The sequence below is a fragment of the Salvelinus alpinus genome, chromosome 9 (assembly GCF_045679555.1).
Source record: "Salvelinus alpinus chromosome 9, SLU_Salpinus.1, whole genome shotgun sequence".
In the NCBI taxonomy this organism is placed as follows: Eukaryota; Metazoa; Chordata; class Actinopteri; order Salmoniformes; family Salmonidae; genus Salvelinus; species Salvelinus alpinus.
The window spans coordinates 64,182,439-64,210,147 of record NC_092094.1 but is presented as its reverse complement, the minus strand read 5'-3'; the positions used below and the strand labels follow the sequence as shown (position 1 = coordinate 64,210,147).

Genomic DNA, 27,709 nt, shown 5'->3' with positions numbered 1-27,709 from the left:
ACAGTGTCGTAAGGTCGCAGTCAAACAAATTCCATTGACATTTTCAAGCTTTTGCTCGGGTTAACCCTGAGCCAGATGAAAGGGAAGACCAGAGCAGCCAATTCCCCCCTGTTGGTCCCTCTGAAGGTCAGAGACCAAAGCAGCAGATAGCAGAACCACCCCGTACCGAGACCACAGCCAATGTTTTTATTCCATGTGTTTCAAACACTTCTTTTGTGTTTTTAATTTGATCTTTTTCAAAGCAATGCCAACTTGTTGGGAGTTTGCTTCTGTGCATGACACCATATGGATTCAATGTTGAGTCTACAATATCTTATTAGATATCTACTTCTGCTCGGTGGGGACCTACTGTAGGCTAAAACACAATTGAGGGTCAGTTAGGGGTTATAAGCCTGCCGAAGGGAGAAATAGGGGCCACAGAGAAATCCCCAGTGGAAGAGATCTGTGGCATACACAGAGATCACAGGAAACACATCAGAAGACTAACACATACTCAGTGAGGGTTTAGAGAGTAATAGTCATACTCTATGCTGCATCGGAAATCGCACTGTATTCCAGTGTTGTAGTACTCAAGTCCAGGACGTGGACTTGAGTCCTTGTGACTCGACTTGGACTCGACCAGTTGTGACTTTGTTGTCAGACAATCTCTTTTTTTTTCATAATTCAACATCCTAGTTACGACAGCAAATGTTAGATAACTGTATTTTGCCTTACAAACGTGCAACGGTGTTATTAAATGTATATTTAAAATGCTTTGACAGCTACTTTTAGTACTACCAAGGGACTTGTGACTCGAGTATAAAGGACCGGACTCGAACACTAGGGACTTGACTCTGACTTGAGGTTTAGTGACCTGACTACATCACTGCCCTATTCCCTATAGGCACCATGGTCAAAAGCAGTACACTATATAGGGAACAGAGTGTAATTTCAGACATGTCATTCTGAGAGACTTTGTGACGCTTCCCATCAACACAATAGAAAAAAAGGACAACAGTCAATAGTACAATTTAACACCACTTCTCGTAAAAGGTCTCACAGAACTTTCTGTTAATCATGCCTAGTGGATATTTTGCATGCACTGTATCACTCATGTATTATGTTGGATGTGGACGTCCCCCTCATTCACTAGCAGACAATTACTGCTGCATTGACCCACCACTTAATCTAGCTCACCGCTGAACGGATTACATCACCGCCAGGCAAGGAGTGACATCATCCATATCAATCTAAACAAAGCTTTATTGAGACGTCAGTCAGTCAAACTGTCAAATGTAAGCCAGAGGCCATCCAGTGCAAAATCAAGCTATAATGTTCCAGTAAGCAAAATGATGAGCTAACACAAAATCAAGACGGGTAAGCTGATTTCAAAACGAGAGTAAAGCTTTAGTTGACACAAACAATAAGTATTCGTGGTAAGTAATACTTCCCGACATATTTATTTGGTCAGTGAAGCTAAAACGTTTCATTTGGCTCTATACTCCCTTTTGGATTTGAGATCAAATGTTTAAAAGTTAGAGGCATAAATAGGCATAAACAGAGGCATGATCTTTGTACACCTGTAACTTTCTCTCTCATCATTATTCACGATTCATTCATGAGTATCCGTAATCATGGTAGTATCCACATTCATGTAGACGTGCTCAGAAACATTCATCACAATAAAATTGACTACAGAATGACTCAATCAATTATTTACCATTCATTTATATTAGGCACAACATAATCCAAAAGACACCCAAAACAAACTGCAAATGCATCCAACAAGTTTGTAGTGTCACAAGCTTATGTAGTCAATGCGTGCTAGGAATATGGGACCAAATATTAAACCTTTGACTAAATTGAATACACTATAAGTGAATTTGTCCAAATACTTATTACACCTTCAAATGGGGGGACTAGATACATAAAGTTCATTGATTTCGAAAAGGTAAAAAAAGTCAACATAAAATACCCTCAAAGAAAATGTGACATTCTGTACTGTAGCCTCATATAAAACATTTGATGTCAAATCCAAAATGCTGGAGTAATGAGCCAAATTAAACATTTTAGTTTCACTGTCCAAATGAATACGTAGGGGAGAGTAAATAAGTCCATATAATATCGATACGAGCAAGGCATATCATGATATTGTGTTGGAGAGATTTGCACACACGTCATCTGAACTATCCTCGTCTAAATCCCCTGTCATTATTTTAATTTGTCCTTCATTTAACCAGGTATTTGAGAACACATTGTCTTTTTCAATAACGATTTGATATTAGAAATGTCATTGTTACTACCCACTCTATAAAAATTATTTCCTAGAACTGAGCAACCCACTTATGGCTACTACGAAAAGGAATTTCCAGACAATACGTAGCGGTCTAATTTTTATCCACTTACCACCTACACTCAGACAAAATAGAAAATCTATTTAAGTATGATGTATCGTAGCCATTAATTCCACAGACATTACGTTCCCGATGCTTTTACATGGTAAATAAAGGAGAGTGGCCAACAAGGTAGCTGTCCAATCATAATTATATTCCACAGTACAGTTTTTGGAAAGCAAGAGAGAGACTTGCTCTTTTCATTATTAAATTGAGATGTACATTTGCTTGGTGGGGTTGTCACAAGTGACAAATGGCCTTGCTTGTTGAGGCCTTCAGACCATAAATTACACTTCCAACATAACCTAATGGCGAGGCCTCAAATCATTGCCGACTACAACATCAGGCTAAGGGCAAAGGTTGGGAAACCATTGAGTTAAATTAATTCACATTACCCAGACTTTTTGGCAAATGAGAAGAAAAAACTGTGCATGGTGATGATCCACAGGGCCGGCTCTAGGCATAAGCGACATAAGCAGTCGCTTAGGGCCCCCTGTCACGTTCCTGACCTTGTTTTCCTTTTGTATAGTTGTGTTTAGTGGGTCAGGACGTGAGCTGGGTGGGCAGTCTGTGTTTGTTCTATGTTAAGTGTCATTGTTAATTGACCTTGTATGGTTCTCAATCAGAGGCAGGTGTTTGACGTTTCCTCTGATTGAGAACCATATATAGGTAGGTTGTTTCACATTGTTTGTTGTGGGTGGTTGTCTTCCGTGTCTGTGTATGTCGCACCACACGGGACTGTTTCGTTTTCGCTCGTGTATGTAGTCTGTTCCTGTTCGTGCGTTCTTCGTATATTGTAAGTTCGTTTGTTCAGGTCTGTTGACTTCGTTTATTATTTTGTAATTTCTCAAGTGTTCTTCGTGTTTCGTCTTTGTTTAAATAAATCATTATGTATTCATCACCCGCTGCGCCTTGGTCCAAACCTAAAGACGACCGTTACACCCCCGGCCACAATTTTTTAAATAATATATATTTTGGAGGGATCTGAGTCGGGGTCTCAACTTACTATTGACAGTAAGAATAGTAGAATAAACCAGGTGCAATGTCGAAATGTGGTTATGCATCAGCAGCTTTTCTCTTGTTATGTAAGTCAGTAACAATCACTCAATTAGCAATGTCAGCTAAGAATTTTTTGATTGTTAATTAGTCTGGCCAGCTATCTAAACTTGTAGCAATCATGTCCGAATACCGACCGGGCACGCAGGGCATGTGCCCAGGGTCCCTGACCATCAGGGGGCCCCAATTAATTTTGTTAGTCATTCTCACTCAGAATTCATATTAACATGGCATAAGATTTTTTTTAATAGAATTGCAGGAAATTAGCTCTAAAACGGCAAAATAATTATCTACGGCCCATGGCAAATTGTGTAGAATTGCAGGAAAGAGGGGGGCTACTGAAATGTTTGGACCCTCAACCAACTCTCGCTTAGGGCCCCTTAAAGGCTAGAGCCGGCCGTGATGGTCCATGATGCGGGGAGAGTATTTCAGAGAAGCAAAGCTATGAGATAGTTTTAGAAGAAATCAACCATGAAAAAGGGTGGTTGACACCCAAGTTAATATCTGCGATTGAAGAGCTTCTTAAATAACACTAATACAAAACTAAAGCAATACATACACATACAGTGCCGTCGGAAAGTATTCACAGACACGGAAGACAACCACCCACAACAAACAATGTGAAACAACCTACCTATATATCGAAAATTGAGCTCAGGTGCATCCTGTTTCCACAACTTGATTGGAGTCCACCTGTGGTAAACTGAATCGATTGGACATGATTTGGAAAGGTACGCACCTGTCTATATATGCTGTGAGGATGTTTTTCAGTGGAAGGGACTGGGAGACTAGTCTGGATCATGGCAAAGATGAATGGAGCAAAGTACAGAGAGATCCTTGATGAAAACCTGCTCCAGAGTGCTCAGGACCTCAGACTGGGGCAAAGGTTCACCTTCCAACAGGTCAACAATCCTAAGCACACAGCTAACACAATACAGGAGTGGCTTTGGGACAAGTCTCTGAATGTCCTTGAGAGGCCCAGCCAGAGCCCGGACTTGAACCCAATCGAACAACTCTGGAGAGACCTAAAAATAGCTGTGCAGTGACGCTCCCCATCCAACCTGACAGAGCTTGAGAGGATCTGGAGAGAAGAATGGGAGAAACTCCCCAAATACAGGCGTGCCAAGATTGTTGCATCATACCCATGAAGACTCGACTGTAATCGCTGCCAAAGGTGCTTCAACAAAGTACTGAGTAAAGGGTCTGAATACTTATGTAAATGTGATGTAGAATTTTAAAAAAAATCATAAATTACCAAAAATGTCAAATAAAACTGTTTTTCTTTTTCTTTAAGGCATTGTGTGTAGATTGATGAGGGGGGGGAATGATTTTATAAATTTTAGAATAAAGCTGTAACCTAACAAAATTTTGAAAATGTCAAAGGGTCTGAATACCTTCCGAAGACACTGTACATTACTTCTGAGATTGTTTTCTATTCAAATTTGTGCCCTGCTAGAGCTGCCCCGGTCAACTGTAAGTGCTGTTATTATGAATGGGAAACAACTAGGAGTAACAACGGCTCAGCCGCAAAGTTTTAGGCCACACAAGGTCACAGCACAGGACAGCCAAGTTCTGAAGCGCATAGCGTGTATGTTTTTCAACATCTCCACAAATTTCTTGTTAACAAACTATAGTTTTGGCAAGTCAGTTAGGACATCTACTTTGTGCATGACACAAGTAATTAATTTCACTTATAATTCACTATCACAATTCCAGTCGGTCAAAAGTTTAATAAGTTGACTGTGCCTTTAATGAGCTTGGAAAATTCCAGAAAATTATGTCATGGCTTGAGAAGCTTCCGATAGGCTAATTGGCATCAATTGGAGGTGTACCTCTGGATGTATTTCAAGACCTACATTCAAACTCAGTGCCTCTTTGCTTGACATCATGGGAAAATCAAAAGAAATTAGCCAAGACTTCATAATTTTTTTTGTAGAACTCCACAAGTCTGGTTCATCCTTGGAAGCAATTTCCAAACGCCTGAAGGTACCACATTGATCTGTACAAACAATAGTATGCAAGTATAAACACCATGGGACCACGCAGTCGTCATACCGCTCAGGAAGGAAATGCGTTCTGTGTCCTAGAGATTAACGTACTTTGGTGAGAAAAGTGCAAATCAATTCCAGAACAACAGCAAAGGACCTTGTGAAGATGCTGGAGGAAACTGGTACAAAAGTATCTATATCCACAGTAAAACAAGTCCTATATCCACATAACCTGAAAGGCTGCTCAGCAAGGAAGAAGCCACTGCTGCAAAACTGCCATAAAAAAGCCAGACTATGGTTTGCAACAGCACATGGGGACAAAGATCGTACCTTTTGGAGAAATGTCCTCTGGTCTGATGAAACAAAAATAGAACTGTTTTGCCATAATGTCCATCGTTATGTTTGGAGGAAAAATGGGGAGGCTTGCAAGCCGAAGAACACCATCCCAACCGTGAAGCACGGGCGTTACAGCATCATGTTGTGGGGGTGCTTTGCTACAGAAGGGACTGGTGCACTTCACAAAACAGATGGCATCATGAAGCAGGAAAAGTATGTGGATATATTGAAGCAACATCTCAAGACATCAGTCAGGAAGCTTGGTCGCAAATAGGTCTTCCAAATGGATAATGACCCCAAGCATACTTCCAAAGTTGTGGCAAAATGGCTTAAGCACAACAACTTCATGGTATTGGAGTGGCCATCACAAAGCCCTGACCTCAATCCTATAGGAAATTTGTGGTCAGAACTGAAAAAGCGTGTGCGAGCAAAGAGGCCTACAAACCTGACTCAGTTACACCAGCTATGTCAGGAGGAATGGGCCAAAATTCACCCTACTTATTGTGGGAAGCTTGTGGAAGGCTACCCAAAACGTTTGACCCAAGATAAACAATTTAAAGGCAATGCTATAAAATACTAATTCAGTGTATGTAAACTTCTGACCCACTGGGAATGTGATGAAATAAATAAAAGCTGAAATAAATAATTCTCTCTACTAATATTCTGACATTTCACATTCTTAAAATAAAGTGGTGATCCTAACTGACCTACGACAGGGAATTTTTACTGCTATTTTCATACTTCAGAACCGGAACCCCCTTCAGAAGCTAGCCAGCTAACTAGCCACTAGCTAGTTGTCAGTTAGCCACTGCTAGCGGTCCTCCCCGTTAACTCGGACATCAGCCAGCCTCAGCTCGGTCAATTCCTGTCAGTCTGCACAGCGTGATATCAATCCAGAGCATATCGGACTGCTTTTTCTCTACCACATCTCCGGACTCCTACCGCAAGCTCTGAACCTTTACACCGGATCATCGCAGCTAGCTAGCTGCTATCCGAGTGGCTACTCCTGGCTAACGTCTCTGTCCCGAAGCAAGCACCAGTTAGCCTGCAGCTAGCTTCGAGCTAGGCCAATCTCCCGGCTAGCCGAAGAGGTCCATCAGCCAAATCTTGGGCTACAATACCAATTTTGCCAATTGGCCTGGACCCTTTACTGCCGACACGGAGCCCCGCCGATCCATCACGACTGGTCTGCCGACGTAACCGTCTGAGGTGGTTTCAACAGGCTCTTCCGTAGCCCCGGCCCGCTAGCTGTCTGAATCGCCATGTCTCCAGCTCACCTAGCGTAGTAGCGACTACTGAATTGGGTCCCTGACTCATCTATTGCTACTCACTGGACCCTATGATCACTCGACTACACATGCCTCTTCCTAATATCAATATGCATTGTCTATTGCTGTTTTGGTTAGTGATTATTGTCATATTTCACAGTAGAGCCCCTAGCATTGCCCAACATGCCTTAGATAGACAAAACCTCTCTCGTCACTCAATGCCTAGGTTTACCTCCACTGTACTCACATCCTACCATACCGTTGTCTGTACATTATGCCTTGAATCTATTCTTCCGCGCCCAGATATCTGCTCCTTTTACTCTCTGTTCCGAAAGCACAAGACGACCAGTTCTAACAGCCTTTAGCCGTACTCTTATCCTACACTCCTCCTCTGTTCCTCTGGTGATGTAGAGGTTAACCCAGGCCTTGCAGCCCCCAGCACCACTCCCATTCCCCAGTCGCTATCATTTGTTGACTTCTGTAACCGTAAAAGCCTTGGTTTCATGCATGTTAACATTAGAAGCCTCCTCCCTAAGTTTGTTTTATTCACTGCTTTAGCACACTCCGCCAACCCTGATGTCCTAGCCGTGTCTGAATCCTGGCTTAAGAAGGCCTCCAAAAATCCTGAAATGTCCATCCCTAACTATAACATTTTTCGACAAGATGGAACTGCCAAAGGCGGCGGAGTTGCAATCTACTGCAGAGAGAGCCTGTAGAGTTCTGTTATACTATCCAGGTCTGTGCCCAAACAATTCGAATTCTACTTTTAAAAATCCACCTTTCCAGAAACAAGTCTCACCGTTGCCACCTGTTATAGACCCCCTTCAGCCCACAGCTGTGCCCTGGACACCATATGTGAATTGACTGTTAGGTGACCTAAACTGGGACATGCTTAACACCCCGGCCATCCTACAATCTAAGCTAGATGCCTTTAATTTCACACAAATTATCAAGGAACCTACCAGGTACAACCCTAAATCCGTAACCATGGACACCCTCTTAGATATCATCCTGACCAACTTGCCCTCTAAATACACTTCTGCTGTCTTCAACCAGGATCTCTGCGATCACTGCGTCATTGCCTGCATGCGTAATGGGTCCGTGGTCAAACGACCACCCCTCATCACTGTCAAACGCTCCCTAAAACACTTCAGCGAGCAGGCTTTTTTAATCAACCTGGCCCGGGTATCCTGGAAGGATATTGACCTCATCCGGTCAGTAGAGGATGCCTGGTTTCTCTTTAAAAGTGCTTTCCTCACCATGCTTAAATAAGCATGCCCCATTCAAAAAATGTAGAACTAAGATCAGATATAGCCCTTGGTTCACCCCAGACTTGACTGCCCTTGACCAGCAATAAAAACATTTGTTGTCCGGACCTCTGGCAGTCAGTGCCACAGGGTTCAATTCTCGGGCCGACTCTTTTCTCTGTATATATCAATGATGTTGCTCTTGCTGCTGGTGATTCTCTGATCCACCTCTATGCAGACGACACCATTCTGTTAACAAACCTCCAAACGAGCTTCAATGCCATACAACTCTCCTTCCGTGGCCTCCAACTGCTTTTAAATGCTAGTAAAACTAAATGCATGCTCTTCAACCGATTGCTGCCCGCACCCGCCCGCTTGACTAGCATTACTACTCTGGATGGTTCTGACTTAGAATATGTGGACAACTACAAATACCTAGGTGTCTGGTTAGACTGTAAACTCTCCTGACAGACTCACATTAAGCATCTCCAATCCCAAATTTAATCTAGAACCAGCTTCCTATTTCGCAACAAAGCCTCCTTCACTCATGTTGCCAAACATACCCTCGTAAAACTGACAATCCTACCGATCCTTGACTTTGGCTATGTAATTTACAAAATAGCCTCCAACACTCTACTCAGCAAATTGGATGTAGTCTATCACAGTGCCATCCATTTTGTCACCAAAGCCCCATATACTACCCACCACTGCGACCTGTATGCTCTCGTTGGCTGGCCCTTGCTACATATTCGGAGCCAAACCCACTGGCTCCAGGTCATCTATAAGTCTCTGTTAGGTAAAGCCCCCCCTTATCTCAGCTCACTGGTCACCATAGCAACACCCACCCGTAGCACGCGCAGCAGGTATATATCACTGGTCATCCCCAAAGCCAACAGTTCCTTTGGCCGCCTTTCCTTCCAGTTCTCTGCTGCCAATGACTGGAACGAATTGCAAAAATCACTGAAGCTGGAGTCTTTTATCTCCCTCTCTAACTTTAAGCATCAGCTGTCAGAGCAGCTTACCGAACACTGTACCTGCACACAGCCAATCTGTAAATAGCACACCCAACTACCTCCCAACTACATCCCCATATTATTCATCCTCTTGCTCTTTTGCACCCCAGTATCTCTACTTGCACATCATCATCTGCACATCTAGTGTTAATGCTAAATTGTAATTATTTCGCCTCTATGGCCTATTTATTGCCTTACCTCCCTACTCTTCTATTTTTTGCACACACTGTACATAGATTTTTTTATTGTGTTATTGACTGTACGTTTGTTTGTGTAACTCTGTATTGGTTTTGTCGCACTGCTTTGCTTTATCTTGGCCAGGTCGCAGTTGTAAATGAGAACTTGTCCTCAACTGACCTACCTTGTAAATAAACGTGAAATACATTTTTTTTTTTTTTATGCTAAGCATCGACTGGAGTGGTGTAAAGCTCGCCGCCATTGGACTCTGGAGCAGTGGAAATACATTGTCTGGTGTGATGAATAACGCTTCACTGTCTGGAAATCCAATGGATGAATCTGGGTTTGGCGGATGCCAGGTGAACGCTACCTGCCCCAAAGCATAGTGCCAACTGTAAAGTTTGGTGGAGGAGGAATAATGGTCTGGGGCTGTTTTTCATGATTCAGGCTAGGCCCCTTAGTACCAGTGAAGGGGAATCTTAACGCTACAGCATACAATGACATTCTATACGATTCTGCGCTTCCAACTTTGTGGCAACAGTTTGAGGAAGACCCTTTCCTGTTTCAGCATGACAAAGCCACAGTGCACAAAGCGAGGTCCATACAGAAATGGTTTATCGAGACCGGTGTGGAAGAACTTGACTGGCCTGCACAGAGCCCTGACTTTATCCCCATCGAACACCTTTGGGTTGAATTGGCACACTGACTGCGGGCCAGGCCTAATCGCCCAACATCAGTGCCCGACCTCACTAATGCTCTTGTGGCTGAATGGAAGCAAGTCCCCATAGCAATGTTCCAACGTCTAGTGGAAAGCCTTCCCAGAAGAGTGGAGGCTGTTATAGCAGCAAAGGGGGGACCAACTCCATATTAATGCCCATGATTTTGGAATGAGATGTTCGACAAGCAGGTGTCCATATATTTTTGGTGTTGTAGTGTATTTTGCACAGTTTCGGGATAATATTGGTTGGCCAAATTTCCAATGTGGATACTGTCCAATTATTGAGGAATATACAGTAATGTCTGAGTAAGCAAATTGAGACATTGCTGCGCATCCTGGATAGGTCCCACTCTAAGACATTTTACTTTTCTACTCCTAAGCCTGGTCATCATGCCACTGCCTCGCCACCGTGTTGCCACTCTCTGACTGACTGGCCAGGTCTGCCCTGCAGAGACCCCCTCCCTTGTGAAGCCACCTCTCCCCTCCCATCTCACCCACCCTTCCCATCCTACCCCAACCTCCCATAAAGGAGCAAGGACGCTTTATGAGGAGCTGGAGGATGCCATGGTTATTGATCATGCATCCCAGTGGAAGCACGTCACATACAGTAAGCCCATCGCAAGGCAGCGGTCTTTGGTGAATGGGGCTGAAATGGCTTTGGTGGTCCCATACTGCTGACCAAAAGTTTTGCCCACCTGCTTCCAGAGATTCACGCTCCTTCATCCTCTACCCTGTCTACTGAGTGTCCAATTCAGGGGGTCTCTACCACACACTACTACCGGCCTCCCTCTCACACCAGGCCTTGAGGGTGTTCGAGGCTCAGAAAAGGCTGGACGTCCACGACCACTCACCTTCCTCCAGCCATCATCATCATTGGTAGTTCCATAATGAGGCACGTCTTGGTTCCTGGAACAAGAACCCTGTGCTACCCGGGGGCTACGGTGAAGGATATCACAGGATTTCTTTCAGCCAAGGGCTGCTGCTGTCGTAGTGTATGTGGGATCAAATGATATACAAAATGGTTAATCAGCGCTAATGAAACAGGATTTTATTGTGCTGATCAACACCCTAAAAGGCTCTGAAAAGCAGCCAATTATCTCTGGTCCCGTGCCATCGCTGTGTCGCAGCTGCGAAAGGTTCAGCAGGCTCTTAGCACTTCATTTATGTCTTAAAGACTACTACCACCTTGTTGGCATCACTTTTATTGACAACTTCAACACTTTTTGGAAACAAAATATGCTCTACAGGGATGATGGACTCCACCCAAACCATCTAGAAGCCTGGACCCTCGTCATATTTCAAGGCTGCGTTAAGATATTGACTCAGGGACAGACCAAGCCCCAATCTCCCATCCTGTCTAAGTGTTATTGTCGTACTGTTGTCTATACTGCCAGGGGATGTTGTCATTTGTAAATATCTACCCATTTGTTTGAACTCTACTCTTAGATCTGCTATTGTTAGCTCAAAAGAGGAGCCCACTGTGGTTTGCTCACCCAGTGCTTTAAGATCAAATGTGAATTCCATAAACTTGAATACCCCCTCGGTGTTCAAATCACCTAGAGGGCTTGGGATGTTGCATGATAGCAACCCAAGCATATGTAAGTCAGTTTATAACATTCCATCATTGGTTACTCTGAGAGTTCCTCATATTGACATTGGCTGCAGCCTCAGGCCCTATGGTGCTAACCTTGGAAAAGTAATTCCAATTTCTTCTCCTCCTTTCTTCTCCTCCTTTTTCTAATAGGGATAGACAAAATGGTGCAGTTCTATGCAATCTTAAAGCCATACCAACTATATCAACATCAACCATCAGAAAGGGCCCGCAACCGCCTATTGAACGTAGCTTGTTTGAGTTTCCATGGACGTTAGATATCTTAAGGGACTTCAAATCAAATCAAATCAAATTTTATTTGTCACATACACATGGTTAGCACATGTTAATGCGAGTGTAGCGAAATGCTTGTGCTTCTAGTTCCGACAATGCAGTAATAACCAACAAGTAATCTAACCTAACAATTCCACAACTACTACCTTATACACACAAGTGTAAAGGGATAAAGAATATGTACATAAAGATATATGAATGAGTGATGGTACAGAACGGCATAGGCAAGATGCAGTAGATGGTATAGTGTACAGTCTATACATATGAGATGAGTAATGTAGGGTATGTAAACATAAAGTGGCATAGTTTAAAGTGGCTAGTGATACATGTATTACATAAAGATGGCAAGATGCAGTGGATGATATACAGTACAGTATATACATATACATATGAGATGAGTAATGTAGGGTATGTAAACATTATATTAAGTGGCATTGTTTAAAGTGTTTGACTTGGTTTGATGAATCTGACCATTAGGCGCTTACTTCCTAAACTAAACTGGATTACATCAATATCTGGGCTATGCAGAAGAATCCAGACATTCTGGTATTGACTGAAACTTGGATCTCTGGGGACATTCTGGACTCTGATATTAATATTGAGGGTTATCATGTGTTCAGAGCTGACAGACAGGGTAGAGGTGGTGGAGCGGCATTTTTATAAAAAATTATTTATCGCTCTTTACTGAAATCCAAAAATGTGCTACTATCCTTAAGCCTTTGTCTGGGGAAAAATGTATCCATAACTGTTATAGCAGTCTACTGTCCTCCCTCGGCTAACCTTTGTGCACTCGAGGAGTTAACTAGTTTGTTGTCGTCTTTGACTAAATCAGAAGTTATTATCCTGGGTGACCTAAATTATGATTGGGAAATTCAGGCTTCAGGCAATCTAAAAAACATGTGTAATGATCTAAAGCTAACCCAGCTGGTGACCAAGACTACACAGCCCAACCCTAGAGATCCTTCAAAAGTCAACTCTGATTGATCTTATTTTAAGGACAACAACAAAAATGTCTACTGGTGTCTTCGCACAAGACATTAGTGACCATTGTCCAGTTGTTTCTGTTAGAGATGTGAGAATACAAAAATCAAAGCCTCATGTCATCACAAAGAGAGAATTTTTTAACAGGCTTTTTTACATGATCTTTATTTCAGTGACCTTGATTGTATTTCAGCTATCCCTAAACAGGATTTAGCTTTGAGCCTCTTTGCAGATGTCTTCAATACTATTGTGGATAATTAATCATGCTCTCTTCAAAAAATGAAGGGTGAAAGGTAGATCGAATGCCTGGTACACTCTGGAATTATCAGAAGTCATTCATAAAAGAGATGATGCTTGGGTCAAGGCCAGGAATACAGGCTTAGGCCCGGACTGGCACGCTTTTAAGCAACTGAGTAATCATTGTGTTAAACAAATCAGAAAGGCTAAATTTGATTATTATGTAACCTCTTTCAGATTGTAAATGGGAACCTGGCTAAATTCTGGAAAACTGTCAAATCCCGAAAGGGTTCTACTTCGTCCACTCTGCCACAATAAATTAATTCAGACACTGGCCTCTTTACTGGCCTCTCTCTTTGAAATAACTTCTAAGCCTATTCACAATGATATTGGGCTGGATCCTGACAGGGGAAACTTGCTGAATGATCAGAGAAATTATAGTCAAAGCTTTTCTTTTAGGCTATTTACAAATAAAGAAGGCCTGGACGCTTTGCTAGCAGTAGACAAGAAATCCACATGGGCCGGCCAATTAGATGCTTAAGTGCTTAAGTGTGTAGTGCTCATCATTGTTGGCTCAATAACCCACATTTTTTATTTAACATTTATCAGGAAATATTCAAAAAGTATGGAAATCAGCTCATGCTGCCACTCCATAAGGGCGGGGATAGTAGTAATCTTAATAATTATTGTCCCATTTCAAGGCTTCCTTGTCTAGCTAAGATTCTCGAATCCTTGGTAAATGTACAACTTTGCTCTTTTTTATTTGAGAAATCTATTTTGAATGTAAACCAATCAGGGTTTAGACCTGGGCATAGCACTATTAGAGCAACCACTTTAGTTGTTAAGGATCTTTTCAATGCTTTAGACACTAAAATGAAACGTGCTGCTTTGTTTGTGGACTTGTCAAAAACTTTTGATCATGCTATTTTATTGAATAAGTTGTCGTCTGTAGGCCTAAGCTCTAATGCCTGTTCTTGGTTTCATGATTATCTTAGTGACTGTAACGACAGCCTTCCTCCTCTTCGTCTGAAGAGGAGGTGTAGCAGGGATCGGACCAATACGCAGCGTATTCCGTGTTCAACATGATTTTAAAAAAAGAGACGAATAACGTGAACACTATACAAATACAAAAATAACAAACGTGGCAAAACGAAACAGTCCTATCTGGTGCAGAGAAACACAAAGACAGGAAACAACCACCCACAAATCCCAACACAAAACAGGCTACCTTAATATGGTTCCCAATCAGAGACAATGACAAACACCTGCCTCTGATTGAGAACCATATCAGGCCAATTGACAAACCCAACATAGAAACACAAAACATAGAATGCCCACCCAGCTCACGTCCTGACCAACACTAAAACAAGGAAAACACACAAGAACTATGGTCAGAACGTGACAGTGACAGAACTCAGGCCAACGTGATGCATGGGGTTAAGTCAGAATTTTATCTGTTCTTAATTATGGTGACATTTATCAAAGTGCATGTAACGAGTACGCTGAGAGTCGGGAAGCAAGTTCAGGGAGTGAGTGGTTTAATAAATAAACGCAACTAAATACAAACAAGAAACACAACGCACAGACATGACACGAACAGAAACAATGACGCCTGGGGAAGGACCCAAAGGGAGTGACATACAGTTGAAGTTGGAAGTTTACATACACCTTAGAGAAATACATTTGAACTCCGTTTTTCACAATTCCTGACATTTAATCCTAGTAAAAATTCCCTGTCTTAGGTCAGTTAGGATCAACACATTATTTTAAGAATGTGAAATGTCAGAATAATAGTAGAGAGAATGATGTATTTCAGCTTTTATTTCTTTCAGCCATTTTGCCACAACTTTGGAAGTATGCTTGGAGTTATTGTCCATTTGGAAGACCCATTTGCGACCAAGCTTTAACTTCCTGACTGATGTCTTGTGATGTTGCTTCAATATATCCACATCATTTTCCGTCCTCATGATGCCATCTATTTTGTGAAGTGCACCAGTCACTCCTGCAGCAAAGCAACCCCACAACATGATGCTGCCACCCCTGTGCTTCACGGTTGGGATGGTGTTCTTCGGCTTGCAAGCCCGCCCCCTTTTTCCTCCAAACATAACGATGGTCATTATGGCCAAACAGTTCTATTTTTGTTTAATCAGACCAGAGGACATTTCTCCAAAAAGTACGATCTTTGTCCCCATGTGCAGTTGCAAACCGTAGTCTGGCTTTTTTCTGGGGGTTTTGGGGCAGTGGCTTCTTCCTTGCTGAGTGGCCTTTCAGGTAATGGCGATATAGGACTCGTTTTACTGTGGTTATAGATACTTTTGTACCTGTTTCCTCCAGCATCTTCACAAGGTCTTTTGCTGTTGTTCTGGGATTGATTTGCACTTTTCGCACCAAAGTACGTTCATCTCTAGGAGACAGAACGCATTTCCTTCCTGAGCGGTATGACGGCTGCCATGGTGTTTGGAAATTGCTCCCAAGGATGAACCTGACTTGTGGAGGTCTACAATTTTTTTTCTGAGGTATTGGCTGATATCTTTTGATTTTCCCATGATGTCAAGCAAAGAGGCACTGAGTTTTGAAGGTAGGCCTAGAAATATATCCACATGTACACCTCCAATTGACTCAAATTATGTCAATTAGCCTATCAGAAGTTTCTAAAGCCATGACATCATTCTCTGGAATTTTCCAAGCTGTTTAAAGGCACAGTCAACTTAGTGTATGTAAACTTCTGACCCACTGTTATTGTGATACAGTGAATTATAAGTGAAATAATCTGTCTGTAAACAATTGAAAAATGACTTGTGTCATGCACAAAGTATATGTCCTAACCGACTTGCCAAAACTATAGTTTGTTAACAAGAAATTTGTGGAGTGGTTGAAAAAGGAGTTTTAATGACGCCAACCTAAGTGTATGAAACGTCCGACTTCAACTGTATATAGGGAAGGTAATCAGGGAAGTGATGGAGTCCAGGTGAGTCTAATGACGCGCAGGTGACGGATGTGCACCATAACGAGCAGCCTGGTGACCTAGAGGCCAGAGAGGGAGCACACGTGACAGTGCAGCTGCTAATACTCTTAAACCTTTGGATGCCATCTACCATAGTGCCTTTCGTATTGGCTACAGGTGACAGTTTTGATACTCATCACTGTATCAAAAGGTTGGCTGGACTTCGCTAAAGACCCGTAGATCTCTACATTACTCCCTTTTTTGTTTACAAGTCCCTACTTCATAAACTTACATCTTATCTAACTTTGCTGTTGAAGTATAGACACCCGAGTTGTCTAACCCATTCACAGGATTGGTTAACTCTTGCTTTTATTTTCAATGCACCATATTGCTGGAACAAATATCAAAATACATTTCATCTTGATGTTCAGGTGCCGTCCATGCAGTATAATGTATTAATTGGGGATTTATTTGTGGAAGAATGTTCATGTTTTTCTTGACGATTTGTGAGGTTTTATTTGTGTTTAGCATGACTATGTTTTTGTATGTGTGTACTGTGTATATACAGTGCCAGTCAAAAGTTTGGACACACCTACTCTTTCAAGGATGTTTCTTTATTTTTACTATTTTCTACATTGTAGAATAATAGTGAAGACATCAAAACTATGAAATAACACACATGGAATCATGTAGTAAGCAAAAAAAGTGTTTAACAAATCTAAATATATTTTATGGCTGGTACTGTGTGTATGTATATATATATATATACATATATGTATATATATATATATATATATATAGTACCAGTCATAAAATATATTTAGATTTGTTTAACACTTTGTGTTAACACAATAAAAAAATCTAAACATTTTTGATTACTACATTATTCCATATGTGTTATTTCATAGTTTTAATGTCATCACTGTTATTCTACAATGTAGAAAATAGTAAAAATATAGAAAAACTCTTGAATGAGTAGGTAAAAGTGTGCTGTACACACCCGGATTATGCCACATAACTTGCGTGATAACTAGTCCACAGTTAGCTCAAATAACTTGTGTTTTCTTTTCATACAAGACAATAACCCTAAATGTCAATTGGTTGTCATATGTACAGTATTTCCCCTGGAATAAACATCCTCAATTGATGGGTTTAGATAGTATTGGAAGTCTATCAAATACTTTGATCGTTTGCTTGAGTCTGCCTGGAGTTGTTACGATAGTCATTTTCTTCCTCCTCCTCGGACGAGGAGAGGCGAGACGGATCGGACGAACCGGGGACACCATTTGTAAGGCTGGTGCCATGTACGCCGGCCCGAGGAGACGCACTGGAGACCAGATGCGTTGGGCCAGCTTCATGACACCCGGCTCGATGCCCAACCTAGCCCTACCAGTGCGGCGAGGTGGAATAGCCCGCACTGGGCTAAGCACGCGTACTGGGGACACTGTGCGCTCCACCGCATAACACGGTGTCTGACCAGTACGACGCCCTCTCACTCCACGGTAAGCACGGGGAGTTGGCTCAGGTCTCCTACCCAGCTTTGCCACACTCCGCGTGTGCCCCCCCCCCCCCCCAAGAAAATTTTGGGTCTGACTTGGGTTTCTGTTACGATAGACATTTTCTTCCTCCTCCTCGGACGAGGAGAGTCGAGACGGATCGGACCAATACGCAGAGTGGAAAGTGTCTAAGCACTAAGTCTGAAGGCACTTGATTTCATGTCAGACAGCAGTGCCTTATCTTATCCCGAGAGGACTAGCTGTTGAGATATGACCAAAAGATGCAAAACACTGCTCTTTTGACTGCTCATAAAGTAACCTTCCAAAAGACTGCCGAAAGCCTGTATGGGAACTGTATCATGATCAATGAGCAACTCATGCAGGGAGAGAAAGAGTGTTGACATTCAATGTTTTTCTTTTTTGCACCTATTTTTATGTGCTTTATGGAGTCATGCTGAAATCAAAGGTCAAGATAATGACTTCTATTGGAAACGGGTGTTAATCTTGGCAGTTGCAAGAAGGAGCGCGAGTCAAACTACTACAACCTAAATTCAAATGAGCTTGAATTTCCTCCAATGTCCTTAAAGTAAGGTATTACAGGAGGATGATTCAGAGGGCATTGGAATACACACTGCTCTGGTCTTTAAGCACCACATATGACTTGACCTGACTAAATTATGATTGGTCAGGAGGTGAAAGGAGAAAGAAGGCTCCAATCGAGAAGCTTAGTTCGATAATGGCAACTAAAAAAAGAGAGATGAGGATAAAAGCTCACCTTTCACACAAAGGGCTTGTTATTGAGTGTTTTCTCTGCTATCGCACGGCAAGCGGTACCGGAGCGCCAAGTCTAGGACCAAAAGGCTCCTCAACAGCTTCTACCCCCAAGCCATAAGACTGCTGAACAATCCATAAAATCGCCACCGGACAATTTACATTGACCCCCCCTCCCTTTGTACACTGCTGCTACTCGCTGTTTGTTTGTCACCTATGCATAGTCACTTCGCCCCCACCTACATGTACAGATTACCTCGACTAGCCTGAACCCCCGCACACTGACTCGGTACCGGTGCCCCCTGTATATAGCCTCGTTATTGTTATTCATATTGTGTTACTTTTTATTATTACTTTTCATTTTAGTCTACTTGGTAAATATTTTCTTCTTCTTGAACTGCACTGTTGGTTAAGGGCTTGTAAGTAAGCATTTCACGGTAAAGTCTACACTTGTTGTATTCGGCGCATGTGACAAATAAAGTTTGATTTGATTGCAATTACCATTGTTAATAAAGCCTAGAGTACTTAAGGGAGGGAAAAACACAATAATCCCTCGCCAATCCCTTTTAGGTAATGAAAGAAAGATGTGTCATGTCCCTGCTTATTAAATCGCCTTCTGAAATTTTAGGGCAGGTGGGACACAGAGAAGCCCCTACAGTACATCGAAAGGATCTAAGTTCTCAATCTCATAGTGCTTCCACTACGAGGAGTCTAGAGGTTGATTACACATGAGGCATACAATGCACCATAGTTCAGCTACTGCATAATAGAGTAACCTAGAGAACAAGTGTATGCACACTGTAATGAAACTAACCTTACGCAAACCTTGAAGAGAGAAAAAAAAGGGGAAAAAAGGACAGACAAAGAAATAATTATGATGAATTGACTTACAGATTTACATATAATGCACCAAGCAGTCAAAGTCTAGCCTCTGGGTAGAAAGTATGCAAATGTGTTTGTTTATGCACATTTTGATGAATCCGACCATAGGCAGCCTCCAAGTTTTAAGAGAGGTGAAAAGCCAGAACCCAGAGGAATACTAGCCTCTATCATATTCATGAGAAAATAGCTTCGGGGTCAGTGTGGGTTGTTGAACGAATTTTGTACATTTCTCGACATACTGTTAACATAAAAATCAAACTCTTCCACACCATGTTTTATTAACAATTAAACTGAACACTAAACGAAACAAAATAGCAAAAGAGAATCTAACCGACAAACAGTCCCGTGTGGCACAACTACATACACGGAAGACAAACACCCACAAACCACACGTGAAACCCCGGTTGCCTAAGTATGATTCTCAATCAGGGACAACGATTGACAGCTGCCTCTGATTGAGAATCATACCAGGCCGAACACAAAAAACCCAACATAGAAAACACACATAGACAACCCACCCCAACTCACGCCCTGACCATACTAAATAAATACAAAATAAGGGAAAATAAGGTCAGGAACGTGACAGGAGTGCTAGATGGGCGGGCACTTTTGGGACTGTCCCATTGGTTCCATTGCGGCAGGCAAGCGGAATCGAGCACAGCTTAATTAAAAAATATATTTTGAATAAGGTTTCAAATACTATTTGAACCCAGGTTTGCCTCAACATGTACAGTGTTAGACAAGTCAGTGTCAGATAAACACTCCAAGAATAGTAGAGTGTGGCTCAACTGTGATCGTGGCTATGAAAACAATTTAAATCCTGTCAAACCCTTTAGACTCGAGGGTCATCCACATACTGATAAGTGCGGAAAAAAACCCCAATCTAAAACCTCCTGTGTTCACACTTTTAGAACATTCAGGTAAACTTTTGCATACTAGACTAGCTATCAGCGGGGCCATATGTTCACTGGCTAATATGCATGAGGGAGTCTTTGTACTGTACCTGGGTGCAGATGCACCTGCAGATGGGTGCCCTCCTGGCCAGATGTGAAACGTGTCCATCTCATCTGCACCGAGAGAAGACGCTTTGCCTGGTGGCTCTGGAGAGATGGTTTACTTACTGAACACATAAACAATGTTTGAATGGAGAGAACACACGTTGTACAGTACACACATTGCATTACAACTCAAGGTAAGGTCGTTTAGGTATCCCCAGGGCTTACAGTGTATGATAGGAATATTTAAATGTTTAGCAGGGCCTAACCAAAGGCCAAGGGACAGTAAAAACGCATAATGAAAGTCAACAGAAGGGTTAAGGGTGGCTGTGGTCGGAAAACAGCAATCAGGTGTAAAGAAGCTTTCTGAGAATCAAAGAATTGTGACAACTAACGAAATCTACTGAAACAGAACGATTTGTTCATATTCAGTTGTATTTTTATATATCACTGTGAAATAATAAATACATCTCTCTCATCAACTCACTTCCAGACACATTCTACAAAGACGTCTTTTCTCGTGATGAGTAACAAAGTGGTGAAATATTACTGATCATCTCACTGACAACAAACTGTTGTCTAATAAAATAACAGGTGACACAAGATGGAAAACTGCATTTAATGTATATTTATTCATAATAATGCGATGTAATCATCTGGGAAATCAAATCCAAATTATGACAGGAAGTCTATTGCAGATAATTATAGTTATATAAAAAATAAAAGCATTCTGATACATTTAGACAAAGTTCTGTTCTGCGGGTGTTGTTGTCAAGAAAACGATTACCCCAAATAATACATGTATTTTGTTCCCATTAGAGGAAATCCATTATTGAGTTAAAATCCCTATTGAAATCTGCTGTACAATATAATATATGGGTTTTCTTTTGGGTAGAATTTAAACACTTGCTTGGCTCATTGAAGCCAAGATGGTAGCTTGGGGTAGAAAAAAAAAAATCGACATACATTATAAAGCAGTGAATTTCTCTAATAAAATCTGTTTGCTGGTGGTAGTTACGTAGAACATGACAGAGAACACCAGAAGCAATGGAAGGGGGGAGTTGTCAAGTTCCATTTCACTGTAAGTGCGGAGAGAGCAATTTGCCTGAACATTTTTATTTTTTCCATTCTTTTGAAATAACACAAGTAGTCATGGGGGAGTTGTTAATTTCAGCACAAATTTGTAGATAAACAATGCAATAAAATATTGAATTGAGAGACATGGGGGAATGGAAGTTATAACTAATTGTTCAATATATCTTTTTATTTTTCATTATTAAAAGTGACCGACCACACATGCTATGATTTACATGAATAATTTAATTGAACAGGGAAGAACATGTTTTATTTTAACAGGTTGCTGAGAGGAAATGTATATGCCTAAATCTTTGTCAAAATCAGTTTGTATGCCATTTTGTGTCATCTTGTGCTTTTTATATGAATACTGACAAATGTTTTTTATGGAATCTTTTGCACTGGGGTGTTTAGCAAATTGATTAGCTTATAGCCTATTTATGATTATTCTGTAAAGAAAAAGGAATCAGAAAACAAAAAATACCCCAAATAAAACAAATGGGGAATGTAAAACCTTCCCCCAAAACATTGTTACGAACAATAGTAGAGTAATTTTACAATATTTTTTTTCAAAAACCAGCTGGTTAAGGTAACTCATGGTCTCAGGTAGTTCCAATGTTTTTACAGTTTCTGTAAAAGTAGAGTTACACTCTCATTTGAGTACTAAAATATGTCGGTCTGTGAGAACCAGATAGTCTGATCCAATTGACTGACAAACACCCAGGTAAACCAAGACCATTATCAGCTGTAAGAGTCACACCTGAAAGGTCCTCCTTTCACAGTCCTTGGACATCGTCGCAAAAATGTATTTTTCTCAGCAGGTTCAGTTGAAATGAATGGGGAGACTTCAAAAGCATCCCTCCCTCCAAGTTGTTTTTTTGTCAGAGCCCATTGTTTATGTCCAAGAGCTCCCCGTTCTCACTCAGTCACTCTTACAAAGCTGGGCCACCATCCTTCCTCCGCTCGAGCACAAGTCCCCACTCAAAAAGCCTGGACTGTCAAGGGTAGTAAGTAATTTCCTGGGTCAAAATAAAAAGAGCTGTGTGGAGATGGGAGTTAGCTGCAGATCACATACTTTTCTTCTCTCTATAAAATGTGCCTACGGTGCAAATGCTTGTATGGTAAAATAGCCCATGTTGGTTTTTCCATTCATGAGAATTTGCACTAAGTCTGAAGGCACTTGATTTCATGTCAGACAGCAGTGCCTTATCTTATCCCGAGAGGACTAGCTGTTGAGATATGACCAAAAGATGCAAAACACTGCTCTTTTGACTGCTCATAAAGTAACCTTCCAAAAGACTGCCGAAAGCCTGTATGGGAACTGTATCATGATCAATGAGCAACTCATGCAGGGAGAGAAAGAGTGTTGACATTCAATGTTTTTCTTTTTTGCACCTATTTTTATGTGCTTTATGGAGTCATGCTGAAATCAAAGGTCAAGATAATGACTTCTATTGGAAACGGGTGTTAATCTTGGCAGTTGCAAGAAGGAGCGCGAGTCAAACTACTACAACCTAAATTCAAATGAGCTTGAATTTCCTCCAATGTCCTTAAAGTAAGGTATTACAGGAGGATGATTCAGAGGGCATTGGAATACACACTGCTCTGGTCTTTAAGCACCACATATGACTTGACCTGACTAAATTATGATTGGTCAGGAGGTGAAAGGAGAAAGAAGGCTCCAATCGAGAAGCTTAGTTCGATAATGGCAACTAAAAAAAGAGAGATGAGGATAAAAGCTCACCTTTCACACAAAGGGCTTGTTATTGAGTGTTTTCTCTGCTATCGCACGGCAAGCGGTACCGGAGCGCCAAGTCTAGGACCAAAAGGCTCCTCAACAGCTTCTACCCCCAAGCCATAAGACTGCTGAACAATCCATAAAATCGCCACCGGACAATTTACATTGACCCCCCCTCCCTTTGTACACTGCTGCTACTCGCTGTTTGTTTGTCACCTATGCATAGTCACTTCGCCCCCACCTACATGTACAGATTACCTCGACTAGCCTGAACCCCCGCACACTGACTCGGTACCGGTGCCCCCTGTATATAGCCTCGTTATTGTTATTCATATTGTGTTACTTTTTATTATTACTTTTTATTTTAGTCTACTTGGTAAATATTTTCTTCTTCTTGAACTGCACTGTTGGTTAAGGGCTTGTAAGTAAGCATTTCACGGTAAAGTCTACACTTGTTGTATTCGGCGCATGTGACAAATAAAGTTTGATTTGATTGCAATTACCATTGTTAATAAAGCCTAGAGTACTTAAGGGAGGGAAAAACACAATAATCCCTCGCCAATCCCTTTTAGGTAATGAAAGAAAGATGTGTCATGTCCCTGCTTATTAAATCGCCTTCTGAAATTTTAGGGCAGGTGGGACACAGAGAAGCCCCTACAGTACATCGAAAGGATCTAAGTTCTCAATCTCATAGTGCTTCCACTACGAGGAGTCTAGAGGTTGATTACACATGAGGCATACAATGCACCATAGTTCAGCTACTGCATAATAGAGTAACCTAGAGAACAAGTGTATGCACACTGTAATGAAACTAACCTTACGCAAACCTTGAAGAGAGAAAAAAAAGGGGAAAAAAGGACAGACAAAGAAATAATTATGATGAATTGACTTACAGATTTACATATAATGCACCAAGCAGTCAAAGTCTAGCCTCTGGGTAGAAAGTATGCAAATGTGTTTGTTTATGCACATTTTGATGAATCCGACCATAGGCAGCCTCCAAGTTTTAAGAGAGGTGAAAAGCCAGAACCCAGAGGAATACTAGCCTCTATCATATTCATGAGAAAATAGCTTCGGGGTCAGTGTGGGTTGTTGAACGAATTTTGTACATTTCTCGACATACTGTTAACATAAAAATCAAACTCTTCCACACCAATCAATTGTCATCATTCTGTGGCCCATTTAATAATAAATGGAACCACACCATGCGTCCTTGTGCTTTACAGAAATGTACCCATACTCTGCCTCGATTGCTTCAGCTGCAGAAAAAATGATGAACTGGAGTCCGTAATACGGAGACTATGGAGAGCTCGACTCTCCATCTTGACCGTGGAGTGCGCTCTGTGCATATTTCAGAAAAATCCGGATGAACTGAGTTTTTTTGTTTCCTTCATGCTCCACCCTGGACCAATGCTGGGCTGTTGCTCTCCTGCAGACTGAAAAGGAGTGAATCTTTGGTAGTTTTTGGGGTTTGGACAGTCCATGTCTGCAAACTCTTCCACTGGGGTTGGGCCGACGTCAGGTTGCTCCTCCTAGGAGAGAGGGGTCACCTCTGAAGGCCCACAAAGACCAGGGTCAGGGTGACCAAGAACTGCCATATATGGGGCGTGGTAGGAGGAGACAGTGACCTTAGATCTGTAGGGATAGAGAAAGAAAGCTGGTGACTTAGATAATCTCGGGAGCATGATCCTTTTTCATTGAGCTAATGGGATGACGTGTGGGGAACGAGTACGATTCTATGTTTGATTTACGGAAGACTTTTCAACATATTGAATTGTTTTTAGTTGTTCTGAGGAGGACCATACTCTTGCTCCCTGGAGGAGACTCTGGCATGTACAGTGCCATGAAAAACTATTTGCCCCCTTTCTGATTATCTCTATTTTTGCATATTTTTGATACTGAATGTTATCAGATCTTCAACGAAAACCTAATATTAGATAAAGGGAACCTGAGTTTACAAATAACAAAACATTTATATTTTATTTATTTTAAAAAGTTATGCAACACTCAATTCCCCTGTGTGATAAAGTAATTGCCCTCTTACAATCAATAACTGGTTGTACCACCTTTAGCTGCAATGACTACAACCAAATGCTCCCTGTAGTTGATGATCAGTCTCTCACATCGCTGTGGAGGGATTTTGGCCAATTCTTCCATGCAGAACTGCTTTAACTCAGCAACATTATTGTGTTTTCAAGCATGAACTGCTCGTTTCAAGTCCTGCCACAACATCAATTGGGATTAGGTTTGGACTTTGACTAGGCCATTCCAAAACATAAAATGTGTTGCTTTTAAGCCATTTTCATTTAGACTTAATTGTGTGTTTTGGATCATTGTATTGCTGCATGACCCAGCTGCGCTTCAGCTCACAGACGGATAGTCTGACATTCTCCTGTAGAATTCTCTGATACAGAGCAGAATTCATGTTTCCTTCTATTAAGGCAAGGTGTCCAGGTCCTGAGGCATCCCCAAACCATCACACTATATGCAAAATATGCAAAAGTAGAGAAAATTAGAAAGGGGCAAATACATTTTCACAGCACTGTAGATGTGGTGTGATTTCTCCCAATGTAGTACCACAATACTTCAGAGGCAGCTCATCCACAAGTATGCTGTGTACTTATACAGTGGAAGTCGGAAGTTTACATACACCTTAGCTAAGTACAATTAAAGTCCGTTTTTCACAATTCCTGACATTTAATCCTAGTAAAAATTCCCTGTCTTAGGTCAGTTAGGATCACCACTTTATTTTAAGAATGTGAAATGTCCGAAAAATAGCAGAGAGAATGATTTATTTCCACTTTTATTTCTTTCATCACATTCCCAGTGGGTCAGAAGTTTACATACACTCAATTAGTATTTGGTAGCATTGCCTTTAAATTATTTAACTTGGGTCAAATGTTTTGAGTAGCCTCCCACAAGCCTCCCACAATAAGTTGGGTGAATTGTGGCCCATTCCTCCTAACAGAGCTGGTGTAACTGTGTCAGGTTTGTAGGCCTCCTTGCTCGCACACGCTTTTTCAGTTCTGCCCACAAATTTTCTATGGGATTGAGGTCAAGGCTTTGTGATGGCCACTCCAACACCTCGACTTTGTTGTCCTTGTCCATTTTGCCACAACGTTGGAAGTATGCTTGGGGTCATTGTCTATTTGGAAGACCCATTTGCGACCAAGCTTTAACTTCCTGACTGATGTCTTGAGATGTTGCTTCAATATATCCACATCATTTTCCAACCTCCCCATTTTTCCTCCAAACATAATGGTTATTATGGCCAAACAGTATTGTTTCATCAGACCAGAGGACATTTTTCCAAAAAGTACGATATTTGTTCCCATATGCAGTTGCAAACTGTAGTCTGGCTTTTTTATGGTGGTTTTGGAGCAGTGGCTTCTTCCTTGCTGAGTGGCCTTTCAGGTAATGTCGATATAGGACTCGTTTTACTGTGGATATAGACACTTTCGTACCTGTTTCCTCCAGCATCTTCACAAGGTCTTTTGCTGCTGTTCTGGGATTGATTTGCACTTTTTGCACCAAAGTACATTCATCTCTAGGAGACAGAACGCGTCTCCTTCCTGAGCGGTATGACGGCTGCGTGGTCCCATGGTGCTTCTACTTGCGTACTATTGTTTGTACAGATGAACGTGGTACCTTCAGGCGTTTGGAAATTGCTCCCAAGGATGAACCAGACTTGTGGAGGACTACAATTTTTTTTTCTGAGGTCTGGGTTGATTTCTTTTGATTTTCACCATGATGTCAAGCAAAGAGGCACTGAGTTTGAAGGTAGGCCTTGAAATACATCTACAGGTACACCTCCAATTGACTCAAATGTTGTCAATTAGCCTATCAGAAGCTTCTAAAGCCATGACATAATTTTCTGTTTAAAGGCACAGTCAACTTAGTGTATGTAAAATTCTGACCCACTGGAATTGTGATACAGTGAATTATAAGTGAAGTTTGTGGAGTGGTTGAAAAACAAGTTTTAATGACTCCAACCTAAGTGTATGCAAGCTTCCGACTTCAACTGTACATGAAGTATAAGACAATTCCTCAAACAGTTAAGAGGTTCTTTAAACATTACCATTTGTACATTTTTTGGTAGTATTTTCACTGAACCTTGTTTATCAGCAAAGACACCCAGCCGACAGTCTCAAGTGTACAAGTGAGAAAGCATCTAATGCCTAATATTTCATGGAAGTTGCTGATATCTTCCATTTGGGAGGATACTTAACATGATTAAAAAAGCCATTACCAAGTAAAGTAATATAAGTAATGAGTAAAATAAAATTTTCCATTGCATTAAACATCTATCTTTTTTAGGTCAATAAGACAGTAACATTTTCTGGCTTGCATAACATTTAAAAAGCAGCTGTTCGATCATTCCCTCTAAAATGTAATTTCACTGACGATACCTGAAACATCCATAAAGAAAAATGAAAAATACAGCGGCATAGCTATACTCTTGGAAAGCAAATGAGAGAGAGCTAACAATAGAGCTCTCTCAGTCCTTGAATTTTAGTTCCCAAGAGGAATG

The 27,709-nt window shown here is 41.4% G+C and overlaps 1 protein-coding gene across 1 annotated transcript in view; it reads right to left on the bottom strand.

Annotated features, from left to right (window-relative positions):
• Positions 1-20,979: 20,979 nt before the first annotated feature.
• The window catches only part of LOC139530459 (MAM domain-containing glycosylphosphatidylinositol anchor protein 2-like), a 240,088-nt gene continuing 233,358 nt past the window's right edge, over positions 20,980-27,709 (bottom strand). The window contains exon 18 of the mRNA XM_071326910.1: positions 20,980-24,813. Coding sequence (XP_071183011.1) covers positions 24,725-24,813 — 89 coding nt within the window. The 3' untranslated portion in view covers positions 20,980-24,724. The remainder of the gene's footprint in view (positions 24,814-27,709) is intronic.